We start from the raw sequence: 13,810 nt of genomic DNA on the forward strand, positions 1-13,810 counted from the left end.
CCTGTGCCCCACCTTCTATGCCAGCAAGCACCTTAGGTTTTCACAGTGGGTAGGACTTTGGCTGCAGTTGAAGTGGATTTGCGATTCCCTGATAAGCCGCCCCCTGTCTGTGGGAGTGGGCAGGCTCTTGGGCAGGAAGGTGTCTACTCTTCCAGAAGAAAAACCAGCCTGCAATGCGATGTTTTCCACCTGGCCTACAAAGCAGATACCACCTCCTCCATGAGTAATGTTGCCTCCTTAGGTTGGAAAAAATACAGCTTATGACACAGCCCCATGGACCTCATGTCACTTGTCTTGTGAGGTGAACTGAGCAGTAGGACGAACTACTCCCTGTTTCCAGGTACAAAAACTGAGGCTTTGAGGGGAAGGGACTTGCTCAAGGTCATCCACCTAGAAAAGAGCAAAGCTTGAATTTGAATGCAGGTCCCTGTGGTTCCACAGTCTGACCTTACTCTGCTTTAGGTTGGTCTGGAACATAGGTTTATGGACCAGCTGCATCTGATTTACCTTACTAAAGATATGCTGATGCTAGGGCCCGACCCCCAGTGACACTGAGTTGGTCTGCAGTGGGGCCTTAGGCACCTGCATTTAACAAGCTCCCCAGGTGCATCTGGTGGGCGTCCCTTCCCAACCACCCAACCTGGTCCTTCTTCACCCTGGCTGTCTGCACATCACTGGAGGAGCTTTTTATTTAGCTTTTTATGGTGGAAACATAAAGTAGACAATGTAGCATAATGAATTGCCATGGACTATTTACCCCATGTTGCGCGTGTAAACATTTCAGCATGTATCTCTGCAGGATGTGGATTTTGGGGCTTATTTTAAATAAATTTTTATTATGAAATAGTTTTGCCCATAAAAAGTTGCAAAAATAGTAGAGTTCCTGTGTACCTTTCACTCAGCTTTCCCCAGTGATAACATCTGAAAGATAAGGGTTTAACAAAATGTAACTATAATACCACTATTTGGCCTAAAAACATTAAGAATAATTGTTTACTATTATTACATATTCCAATAATCCACTGTGGTTGCAAAATGGCTCATTCTTGTGTCATGTCATACCTTCTTCATTTATTAGCTGGCATTTTTCCATGAAAAGACACTTCGCCTCATCTCTTTGGTTTAGGAAAGTTCAGAAGAATGCTCGTTTCTTTCCCTTTTTCTGTTTTCAGAACAGTGACTTGGTTCAATATCATCTTTTCATCATTGACACCAAGATGTTTGTCTTTATTTTTCAGCATCGATGTGAACTTGTGAATTTTTAAACATAGGTGTATGTTTCAGTCTGTTATCCTTGTCGAAGCTCAGATTGTCCTTTTTTGGGCAATGGGGCCACTTCTGGTTGGTTCTGGGACCTTTTAACAATCCTGCCGAGAAGAATCTGGAAGTTTAAAGAAAAAGTTTTGATGCCCCGGTCCCATCCCAAACCAGCTTAATTAGACTCTTGGGGGTGGGGGGTGTCAGATATAGTATTTTTTAAAAGCACTCTCAGGCTGGATGGAAAATTACTTGATTGGAGTATGTTCTCTTATTGGGCTCTCTGAATGCCTTATCTCCGCAAAGTGCTGGACGATTGAGCCGCATCCTTGGTTAAAGATCTCATCGTGCATGGTGACCCCTCTTCCTTCCTCTAAAGCTTGTGTTTCAGAATTAAAGCCAGACTTTGTCTTTGATCCCAGAGGCTGTGTGCTGATGGCCATTTCCTTGTCTCAGTGTTGTTGAGCTGGGGCTATCCTTTGTGCCTCGGAGAAGGAGATTCTTTGACAGCATGTATAGAATTTGTCAGTGACTTCCTATTGCCTTTAATTCCTCACATGGCCTCCAGTATAGACTGCTCAGACCTCTCTTGGTTCCTGGAGTCAGCTATGCTTCCTGCTACCACAGGGCCTTTGCACATGCTGCTCTTGGCTGGGAATGCCTTTTCTCTCTTCTGTACTTAGTTATCCTCTACTCACCCTTCAGATGGCAGCCTTCCCTGATCCCAGTGAACTAGATGAGCCCCGTCTGCTTACATGGTCTTATTGGTAATATTTTCCTACCTTCAAGGTACACGTTGTAGTTGGAGTTTTGCTTTGTTCATGTGATCATTTGATTAATGTCTCTCTCTGGAGCCTCACTATTTGGGGCTCATATCCTGTCTCTGCTGTTTCTAGCTGTGGGACCTTGGGCAAGTCATTTCACCTCTGTGCTTCAGTTTCTAAACTGCACAATGGGGGTGATGCTTTTACCTACCATGTAAGGTGGTTGTGAAATTAAATGAGATAATTTGTGTAAAGTGCTCAGAACAGAGCTAGCTAGTAAAGAATATTAGCAGGTGTTATTACTATTACTGTAGCAGACTACAAGATTCATAAAGGCAGGGGTTGTGTCTGTTCTGATTTGTATACATGGTGCTTGGCACATGTAGGTGCTCAAGAAATATTTGTTGAATGGATGAATGAATGAGTGAGGTGGGGGTGATAGTAGTACCATGTTCATGGAGTTCTGTGGAGATATAAGATAATGCGAGCATATAGCTCTTTGTACAGTGTCTGGCACAGGGAGGTACTCAGCAAGTATTAGTTTAATGAATGAGTGAAGCGGGGACAGTAGTAACACCATCTCATAGGCTTGCTGTGGGGATGTAAGATAAGGCAGCTCTGTAGCGCGTTGTCCTGTGCTTGCATGTGGTAGACACCCAGGAGATATTTACTGGATGAAACTGGAGGAGCTGCCATGAGTTTCTTTCTCCTGGGACTCAGGAGAGGAATCCATTTCGGGTGCAGATCAGCGTGGGAGTGGATGGTGGTCCTTTCAGAGGAAGGGTGGCCATCTGACTGCTCCTTCATAAGCTCTGGCGTAAATGAAAAGTTTAATTGTTCATTTTCGTTTTCTTTCCCACCCTGTGCTTTCTCCACTAGAATCCTTGCCCAGAAACCAGCGCCTCCTTCCTTTCCAAGATCACCTTCTGGTGGATCACGGGGTAAGGCCGGGGCCCCTCAGACTCCAGGCGGGTGGTGGGCAGTGAATGAATGAATAAATGAATGAACTATTGTGGCACGGATTCCCAACCACTCCCCACTCCCTACCCTCCAACTCCTTCGCTCATCTGCGAAGTTTGTCTTGAATCTGCCTGTGCTGAGCACATGGTCTCAGAGACACTGATCTTGTCCCCTAAGTTCATGAACTCAAGTGTGATAAATACATGAACCATGAACAACTTAAACCTCTGTGGAAGGCTAGTCTTGGGACAGCTATGAGCTGTACTGCTTTTGGCTTAGCTTTGGATTTGGGTGTGTTTTTATATTAGGTATAATTATTATTAATGACAATGTCCCCCCCCCATTAGAAATGGGAAATGTGGGTAAGAGAAATATACATAGATCAGCAACAAGAAGATACCACACCCACAGGCGACCACTGTCAACGTTTCAATACACTTCCCTCTGGCCTTCCTTTCTGCACATCTTTTTCTGCCCATTGCCAACATCTTACTGGGGGTTATTTGAATTCCTTTTTTCCCCTAATAAACATCATCCCTGTCTTTATCAACATCTTTTTTTAAATGAAATATTTTTAATAATTATTTTCCCAATTACTATTAAAGAACATTACTGTGACAGTTGGTGTAATTTGAATGTGGACTGCAGGTTACTCCACCTGTGCTAACATTTTTGTTTTTGATAATTGTACTCTGGTTATTTAAGGGCATGTCCTTGTTTTCAGGGAGATACACACTAACATTTAGGGGTAGAAGTGTGTAGAGTCTGCAAATTACTCTCAGATGGTGGAGAAAAAAATTACGTGTTTGTGCATGTGTGTGTATACATGCATAGAGACAGAATGATACTGCACATATGGAGAACTGTTAATGGTGATGAGCTAAATGAATTCTTTGTATGATTCATGTGATTTTTCTATAGTTTGAAATATTAGGAAAGTGTTCAAACATGTAGAAAGACTAGTATAATTATCCTTAATATACTCATCACCCAGATTTAATGATTGCTCATGATTTATCATATTAGCCTTTTTTAATTTAAAATTTAAAAAGAAAGTTAGAGCCATCCTGTTGTGTCCCTCCTAAATATTCTGTATGCAGCTCTAAAAAAAAGGCCATTTTTCCTGGGTGACCTAAGAGAGTTAGCAATAATTGCTTAATAGGCTCTAATGCCCACCCACATGCAGATTTTCCCTGCTGTATGACTGCCTTCTGTTTCAGGGAGGCAGCTGTGCCATGGGGGGCAGGCCAGCAGTGGTGGGGTGTGGAGTCCTCTTCCTCCCCAACTCTCATCTCTCCCCCGTCCCTTGTGTCTTGGCCTCAGGTTGATGGTCCGGGGCTACCGCCAGCCCCTGGAGGCTGGTGACCTCTGGTCCCTAAACAAGGATGACACGTCAGAACAGGTAGTGCCTGTTTTGGTAAAGAACTGGAAGAAAGAATGTGCCAAGTCTAAGAAGTAAGTGTGAGTTTTCTTGTACTCGTGGGGAAGCCAGACACTCTCTAGGATGAACTGGTCACCTCCCTCCTGCCACTGAGGCGTGAGTCAGGGTGGGCGCCCTGGCAGAACTTCCTCTGACTGTCTTCGCGATCCTGGGCAAGTTGCTTCACTTCTCTGAGCCACCCTTTGGTCACCTGTCAAAACGGGTAGAGTTTTCCATGTAGTTATAGCAACTTGGATAGAAAAGGAGAGAGGAAAATGTCTTTTGAGTGGGTGATTGATTCTGTTTGCCTACCCTCACCGAGCGTGTGCCTCGGGTATGTGACTCTCCCTCCCTGAGTCAGTCTCCATTTTTACTGAGCATCTGGCATCCTGAGGGTTCCTGCTGTTTTAAGTGTTTTTGTTTAACATGCTAATCCGACCACTTCCTGTACTGGATTTTAGAGTTCACCCCCTGCGTAAGTTGCACATCACTGTGCGACCTCCGTCATTGGGATCTTTCAGGAATCAGGCCAAGGCCTCCCCAGGACATACCTTATTTCATCAAATCAAAGACAACAATGCATCATTATTTTGTGTACCAGTAAGAAAGAAAAATGGCTGCTAATTAAACAAGGACATGTCATTGACTTAGGGCGCACAGCCAGAGTCCAGAGGAGCCAGAACATGAAATTACAAGTGACTTGGGGGCAGTGGGTTGTGGCAATAGGGGCAGAGGAGAGTGGCTGTTATTACTCTTGTTGTTTGGCCCGCCTGGAGATCCTTGGCAGGCAGTGGTCAGCCCCCCCTGTATTTGGTTCTCCAGAGAGTCAGAACCAATAGGCTGTATATATGGATAGACAGATGAAAGGGAATTTATTAGGGGACTTGGCCCATGTGATTATGGAGGCTGAGCAGTCCCATGATAGGCCATCTGTGAGCTGGAGAATGAGGGAAGCTGGTAGCATGGCTCAGTCCAAGTCTGAAAGCTTCAGAACCAGGGGAACCTATGGTGTGACTCTCATTCCGAGGCCAAAGACCTGAGCACGTGGGAGGCAGCTTCTGTGAGTCCCGGAGTCCACAGGCTGGAGAGCCTGGAGCTCTGATGTCTCAGCTTAAGAAAAGAGAGCGAGAATTCACCTTTCCTCTGCCTTTTGTTCTATTTGGGCCCTCAGCCCTTTGGATGGTGCCTGCCCACCTTGGATGAGGGCAGATCTTCTGTACTCGGCCCTCTGATCTAAATGCCAGTCTCTTCCAGAAACACTCTTTCAGATGTGTCCAGAAACCATGCTTTACCAGCTATCTGGGCATCCCTTAACCCAGTCAAGTTGACACCTAAAAGTGACCGTCACACCTGGGTTCCTGTCATCCTAACCTGCAGCATTCTCCCTGGTGAGAAGGCCTTGTTCTCTGCGGGGGGTCTCACTGTTCCTCATTACCCATGCCTTGCTGATGGCTTGGCCTGGCCTTCTTCCTAGGGTGGGGGGCAGGTGATGCCCACCTTTGTGTTCCCGGGAGCTTACCAGGCCAGCAAGTTGCTGGAGACGTTGTGGCTGGCCACGTGGCTCCTCCAAAAGAAGATGGAGTTGGAAGATGGCAGCTCCACCACCGGCCAGGCCCCAATGTAGTCATTCTGCAGATACAGCTGAAGGCTTTTGGTGTACCTAGTGCTGCTTAGGCTCTTGGGCTTCAGAGAGTGGAACTGAGTGGACAGCCTCCTTATTGGGGGCCATTTACATTCTATATGGGAGACAGGAGACAGGACATTGGGAGTCAAACATGCATTGATGAGGAATTTTGGTGAGTGATAGTCTTGAGGGGATTGAAATGAGGAAGGGAGGGCGAGAGTGGATGAGGGAGCTCTTTTAGATGTGGTGGTCCAGGTGGCCTCTGTGAGAAGGTGACATTTGAAGAGTGAGCCATGTGCATATCTGGGGGAAGGGCTTTCCGGTTAGAGGGAATAGCTGGTGCGAAGTCCTGAGGTACCCCTGGGGCAGTAAGGGGGCCAGTGCGACGGGGGAGGAAGGGAGGAGATAAGATAGGAGAAGTATTTGCAGGGGTCTCATAGGCTGTAGATGCGAGTTAGGGTTTGATTCCAGGTGCGGTGAGAAGACAGAGGTAGGTTTTCTGCAGGGCAGTGGCATGACATGAGTTCTGTTTTAAAGCCACGACTTGGGCTGCCCTGGAGAAGGCAGATCACAGGGACGAGCATGGAGGCAGAAGGACCAGTGTTCAGGGTTTTGGGGGCTGCCTGTCAATGTTCCTTCACGCCTCACTCAGAGCTTCTGTTTTCTAGTCAGGGTTTTCTGAGAGTTCAGTGAGATAAATGTCACCTGATAAGCTGTGCCTTCCTGGGTAAACCCCGGGAAAGTTTTATTGTACATGTTGTATTTATTAATCTGGGGAGGACATGGTGAGAGCTGGCTTGTTGGGCTTGAACGTGGGCCACTCGAGGGGGCTGTACCATTAGTACCTTGGCCTTTTGGGATACTCAGCTTGGAGGGGTCCTTGCCTTGGGACACTGGCAGATGGTCACTTGATTGTCAGAGGTGTAAACCAGATCTGGCATCTGTAATCCGTCTGGACTTGGAGAGGGTGGTGAGCCGGAGAGTCCTGTTCTATGCTGGGGTTTCTTGGCATGATCCCTTGCCTTCAAGCCTCTGCAGTTAACCAGAGAAAGGAATGCAGCCCATGCTGGCTCTGGGGTGTCCCACAACTCCAGGGGAAGAAGTACCAGGACAGGGAGGTCTGGTCTGGTTTCTTGCCCCACCTTCTAGTCCCTCTCTTACACCTGAGTGATTCCTTGCAAGAGTCAGGTCTATAAGCTGCCTCCCCGCTCCTACCCTTGTGTCTTAAATCCAATGAGTCATTGGTTTGTGTTAAATGGTTTTGCATTCTCCAACTTATGGCCACTTATAACTTAGGGCCATTTTGGATTGTGGTTGTCGCTAGTGTGCATATACTTGCAAAATGGTTTGGTGACTCTGGAAGAGAGTGTGGCAATTTCTTTACTTTGTGGGAGGGGGCAGCTGGCCAGTATGGGAATCTGTCAGTTTCTTGAAAAGTTAAGTATAGTTATTGTACTGCCAGCCGTTCCATTCCTAGCAATGAATTTCACCCAAGAGAAGTGAAAACATGTTCCTAAAAGACTTGTACAGGAATGTTCCTAGCTGCTTTTGATAGCCAAAACTGGAAGCACCCAAATGCCCATTAATGCGTGAATAGATGTACGAGTCGTGGTGCATCCATGCAGTGGGATACTTCCAAGCAACACACAGGAATGAACTCTTGATACACGCAGTGACATGCGTGAGTCTCAAACTAATGATGCCGAGTGAAAGAAATCAGAAAAAAAAGAATGGTCCCCCTTATCCACAGGGGATGCGTTCCAGGACTCTTAGTGGATGCCTGAAACTACAACTGGTACTGAACCAGATTGCTGTCAATCGGAACATGTTTCTGTTCATGTTTTCCACTCACAAATTTAATGCCTTTTTCACCTTGTTTTTTTTTTTTTATGGCTGGCCCATACAGAGACCCGAACCCATAACCTTGGTATTATAAGGTTGTGCTGTAGCCAGCTGAACTAACCAGCCATCCTGCCCTTTTTCATCTTAATTAAGCTAAGCACTTACACTGTGGCCATAACTTTTGCAGTCTGAAGTTCAACAGCAAAATTGGTACAAATTTCTTTTTCCTTCTTTGCAATTTCCTGGATAGAAGATTTGTTCCCACCATAGCCTCAGCATACAATTTTTTTTCTTTCAAGTCGAGAACTTTCACCTTTTCACTTAAAGGAAAGACTTCACAGCTTCTCTTTGGCATATCTGAATTGCCAGTGTGTCTTGCTCTTTGGGGCTATTATTTAGTAAAATAAGGGTGACTTGAACACAATCATTGTGACATGACGACAGTCAATCAGATAACCCAGAGGGTTACTAAGTGTCGCCGTTTGGATAAGCTGGACAAAGGGATGATTCACATCCTGGGTGGGACAGAGCAGGGTGGTGTGAGTTTTCATCACGCTACTCAGACGTGAAATTTAAAACTTATGAATTGCTTATTGCTGGAATTTTCCATTAATATATTCAGACTGAGATTGACTGTGGGTAACTGAAACCACAAGAAGGGACCACCATCTATACAATTCTAGAAAATGAAAACTAATCTGTAGTGACAGAAAAGAGTGGTTGCTTGGGGCAGGGGAGGAGGTGAGTGTAGAGAGGCAGGAAGGAGAAATGACAAAGGGTCACAGCTGTCCTTTAGGGATGGTAAGTTCATTATCCTGATGGTTTATAGGATATCAGTTATACCTCAGTAAAGCTATATATGTATATATATGTATATGTGTACACACACACACACACACACACACACACACACACACACACACACACACACACACACACACACACACACACACACACACACACACACACACGAAAGGTGCTGGCTGATGAGCTCAGTTGGTTAGAGGGCAGCCTTATACCACTAAGGTCATGAATTCAGATCCCCATACTAGCCAGCCACCCCCCACCCCCCCAAAAAGGAGTCATGTTTAAAGAAAGGATAACCATTCAACTTAATTGTATCTATTTCATAAAGGAATGCAAACAGCAAAAAACAAACAAAACTCTCCAAAATACCCATGTTGTGGACAGGTTTTCACCTTTCCAGACCTCTTGTTCCCTTGAATACGAAGATTTTGTAACTTCTCCTTTACTGTACTTTAAGTCAACATATAAATAAAAAATAACCTACAAGTGTATCTCATTTTAAAAAAGTCAACATGCTTGCCCTAGACTTGAAAGGAAAATTAAAAGGCAAGGAATTCGTAATAAAGTGATGTGTATTTCAGGCCTACACTGGAGGACCGGATGGAGAGCTGCTGCTCGGTTGTAAATGGGAATTCCTTGTAGACTCAGCAGCTACAAATCCCCATTGGCCACATGGTTCTAGAGACTGAAGCATCACAAGCATTATCATCTTCAGAGATGAGGTTTTGCAAAAGCGGTACCTTTGTGGCAAAGTCTGGGACAAAATGTAGTTTTACCTCCATTTGTACAATAGTTGTATTCCTTAAAAAAAAAAATCGAGGTATTTTTAAATGTGCAAAAATATACACATATTCTATGGATTTATGTCTGAAAATGGAGGTATATGCTAGACTTAGCTAACTTTAGGTAGGCTTGTGAACTGTCAAAATACAAAATTATAACAAATTTAGTTTAAAGATCTTAATTGGCTTTTATTTGCAATTCTAGAATCGGGCAACACCTCATTCCATAAAATGGAATGAACGTTCCCATGAACTGAGCAGAGGAAGTTGGCTTTATAGACAGAAAAAGGCTGAGGAAAACAGGAAATAAAAAGTGGGTTGGTTGTTTCAAGGTTACTTTTCTTGTAAAGATTAAAGGAGAGGGGACTTCCTCATTGTGCCAGCTAAACCTCTTTTCAAATCCTTTTGCTTCAGCCCCTGCTCATTCTGTTCCCTGTGCCTGGAATACCCTTTCCCTTTCCAGCTGAACCTGTTCTCTCATCCTTCAGCTTTTGGCTTAAGTGTCACTGCCTCCAGGCAGCCCACATGATTGCATCTCTCATATGACTTGTGAGGTCTTGTTTGCCAATCTGCTTCTGTCACAAGGCTTCTTGATGGTGGGTGGGTATCTCCTCAGTGCCTGGCCCAGACCATGTGGTCAGTTAGTAATAGTGGACGCGTGCCAGTTGCCACCTTTGCCCATGTCGTTATTGGGTCAAATCAGCCCGTCCCTTTATCCTCCCAGTCCCCAGCTTCCTGTTCCTCTCTGTCCCCTGGTTCTGGGTAGTTTTCTCCTGACTCAGACCTTCTCTGTCCGGCTTTCCTTTCCTCTCCTCTTCTAGCCAGACTGTTCAGATGCTCTGTCTGCTGTTTCTTCGCTCTGGGAGCTGCTTCTTCCCTCACAGGCCTTTTGATTACTGGGTGTTTTCCTTTTCTGACTCAGCCTCAGCTGGCCCCTTTCCACTGCACTTGACCTCTGCCACCCTGACCTGGGCCCTCATCCTCTCTGCCTGCTGAGACCTTCTCCTCTCTGCCTTCTGAGACCTTCTCCGTGGCCCTCTGGCAGCCCACATCCTGGCCACCGAGAACAGCCCAAGGCCAGGGCAGCACACGTGGTGCAGGGCCAGGAAGTGGTGCAGAGATCGGGGGAGGGTGAAGCCACTCCCTTCCTCCTTGCCAAGCAGGCCTGTGTAGGTTAAAAGAAATGGTACTAGAAATCCAAGCCAAAAACCCAGCTTCAGGGGAAGCAGGTAAAGCGAGCAGGGAAAGAAAGATCTTATGTGGTGACAAGAACCACGTGCAAAACAGAAATGATCATGAAGAAGAGTTAATTAAACAAAGCAAAGCAGAAACAGAAATGATCCCCTGTGGTCGGTGGAATAGTGCCCCTCACCCCCAAGGGTGTTTGCATCCTGGTTCCCAGAACCTGTGAATGTGTTACTTTATATGGAAAAAGGGTATAAGTATGATTAAGTTAAGGATTTTGAGATGGGGAGAATATTCTGCATCATCCAGGCAGGCTTGGTGTAATCACAGGCTTCCTTATAAGAGGGAGACGAGATGAGGGAGAGAAGATGCATGCTTCTGGCTTTGGAGATGAAAGAAGGGACCAGAGGCCTAAGAGCACAGGCAGCTTCTAGGAGCTGGAAAAGGCAAAGAAACAGATTCTCCCCTAGATCCTCCAGAAGGAAAGCAGCCATGTGGGCCCACTTTAGATTTCTGACCTCCAGAACTAAGATAATTTGTCCACATGAGAATGTTGCTTTGACTGCAGTTTTAGAGAGGGAAGCTGTACAATTCAATGATTTTCAGAATATTCACAGTTGTGCAGTCATCAGCAATTTTAGAACATGTTCATCACCCTGAAAAGAAGGCTCACATCTTTTAGCTTTTACATCCCCAGTTCCCCAACCCCCAGCCCTACGCAGCCCTTACCCTACTTTCTATCTTTATAAATTTGCCTGTTCTGGCATTTCATGGAAATGAAATTATACTCTATGTGGACTTTTTGGTTTCTTTCACTTAGTATGATCTTTTCAAAGTCCATCCATGTTGTAGCATGTATCAGTTTTATAGCTAAATAATTCTGTGTTGTATGGATATGCCACATTTTGTGTATCTATTCAGCAGTTGACAGACATTTGGGTTGTTTCCATTCTTTTGGCTATTATGAATATTGCTGCTATTAAAATCCATTTACCCATTTACAAAGTTTTATGTGGACATGTGTTTTCTTTTCTCTTGGATGTATATCTAGGAGTAGAATTGTTGGGTTGTATAGTAGTTCTACCATTAACTTTTTAAGGAATTGCCCGACTGTTTTCCATAGTGGCTACATCATTTATAGTCTCACCAGCAGTGCATAAGGAATATTTCCGATTTCTCCATATCCTTGCAAACACTTTTTTTTATCTGACTTTTTGATTATAGCCATTCTAGTAGGTGTGAAGTAGTATCTCATTGTGATTTTGATTTGCATTTCTCTGATGACCAATGCTGTTACAGAACAACATTTCATGTGCTTACTGGTCGATTGTATGTCTTCTTTGGAGAATGCTCTTCACATCCTTTGCCCCTTTTTAAACTGGGTTTCCTTTTTCTTCTTAAGTTGTAGAGTTCTTCATATATTCTAGATGCAAGTTCCTTATCAGACTTTTGATTCACAGATATTCTCTCCTATTCTGTGCGTTGTCTTTTCACTTTCTTGATAGTGTCTTTTGAAGCACAAAAGTTTTTTATTTTGAGGTCCTAATTATCTATTTTTTCTTTTGTTACCTGTGCTTTTGGTATCATATCTAAGAATCCATTAGCAAATTCAAGGTCATAAAGATTTACGCCTGTTTCCTTCTAAGAATTTTGTAGTTTTAACTCTGTGTTTAAATCTGAGTCATTTTGAGTTAATTTTTATGTATGATGTAAGATTAGGGTCCCACTTCATTTTTTGCATGTGGCTATCCAGTTTCCCAGCACTATTTGTTGAAAAGACTATCCTCAATGATCTTGAAACCTTGTCAAAAATCCATCTGGTTTATTTCTGGACTCTTAATTATATTGTATTGATTTATATATGCCTATTTCAAATAGTCTTTGTTTTGTAGTAAGTTTTGAATTCAGGAAGTGTGAGTATTCCAACTTTGTTCTTTTTTAAGATTGTTTTGGCTATTCTGGGTCCCTTTAGTTTCCATGTGAATTTTAGGTCTAGCTTGTCAATTTCTACAAAGAAGCCACTGGGATTCTAATAGGGATTGCACTGAATTTGTAGATCACTTTGGGGCTAGCATTCTTCTAAGCCCTTTACTTACATCAACTCATTCAACTTTCACATCAGTCTTATGAAGTAGGTCCTGCTTTTATTCCCATTTTACAGATGAGGAAACTGAGGCCTAGAGAGATTAAGGAACTTGCCTGAAGTCCCTGAGTCTGTGTAAGCTGCCTCTTGGCTGTGACTTGCCTTTGGTGCTGCCTTCCCTGGAGGATGATGTTCTCTGGCCCTCTCCCTGGGGCCGTGGACTGCAATCTTGGCAGACCCCACAACTCCTTCACTTCTTTGTGTCCCAGGCAGCCGATGAAGATCGTGTACTCCTCCAAGGATCCTGCCAAGCAGAAGGGGAGTTCCAAGGAGGATGTGAACGAGGAGGCAGAAGCTTTGATTGTCAAGTTCCCCCAGAAGGAGCGGGACCCCTCCCTCTTTAAGGTGTTATACAAGACCTTTGGGCCCTACTTCCTCATGAGTTTCGTATTTAAGGCCATCCACGACCTGATGATGTTTGCTGGCCCCGAGATCTTAAAGTAAGACCTATTCCCTCCCAGTTGGGCTCCTTTGGGCTTCCTTGGATTGACCTTTCACCTGTGGTCCTCATAATCCCTCCCTTAGGGTTGTGTGGTGTGCTGAAGTGGGCTTACAGCCAAGTGTCCTCTTCTTTGCCTGCTTTGCTTTATGCTTTACTTAGTTAACATTGTAGTTAAGGTGACTTTGGTTGCAGGTAGAAGAAACCCCCTAGTCTCCCCTGAAGCCAGAATGTGGAGGATATGGTATTGTCTTGGGAAACCAAGAGCAAGGAAATGCCAGCAGATCTCATGAAAAATTGTGACCAGAAACCAGAAATTCCAAAAAGAGGTCACCTCTCTCCTCCCTCCCTTTCTGTCTCTCCGGGGCCATACATTTGTTCTCTCTCCCTCTTTACCTCTGTCCCTTATGGTCCCTATTTGATCACCTTGGATGACTTGCTGGTGACAAGACAAAGCCATCAGCACAAAAATCCCACGGCAGAGGCCCCTGTTTCGTGTGGTTTGGGTGCCTGCAGTCAGATCCCCACTGTGGGCTTGTTTTTCCATCTGAGATTGAAGTAACAGTGCCCAGCTCGCCTGGCTCAGG

The 13,810-nt window shown here is 44.7% G+C and overlaps 1 protein-coding gene across 4 annotated transcripts in view; it reads left to right on the forward strand.

Annotated features, from left to right (window-relative positions):
• The window catches only part of ABCC1 (ATP binding cassette subfamily C member 1 (ABCC1 blood group)), a 131,679-nt gene that overhangs the window by 55,320 nt on the left and 62,549 nt on the right, over window positions 1-13,810 (forward strand). For all 4 annotated transcript variants that reach the window (XM_063098694.1, XM_063098695.1, XM_063098696.1 and 1 more), the window contains exons 6-8: window positions 2,901-2,962; window positions 4,305-4,436; window positions 12,994-13,224. In XM_063098694.1, coding sequence (XP_062954764.1) covers window positions 2,901-2,962; window positions 4,305-4,436; window positions 12,994-13,224 — 425 coding nt within the window. The remainder of the gene's footprint in view (window positions 1-2,900; window positions 2,963-4,304; window positions 4,437-12,993; window positions 13,225-13,810) is intronic.

The sequence above is a fragment of the Cynocephalus volans genome, chromosome 6 (genome assembly GCF_027409185.1).
Source record: "Cynocephalus volans isolate mCynVol1 chromosome 6, mCynVol1.pri, whole genome shotgun sequence".
Taxonomy (NCBI): Eukaryota; Metazoa; Chordata; class Mammalia; order Dermoptera; family Cynocephalidae; genus Cynocephalus; species Cynocephalus volans.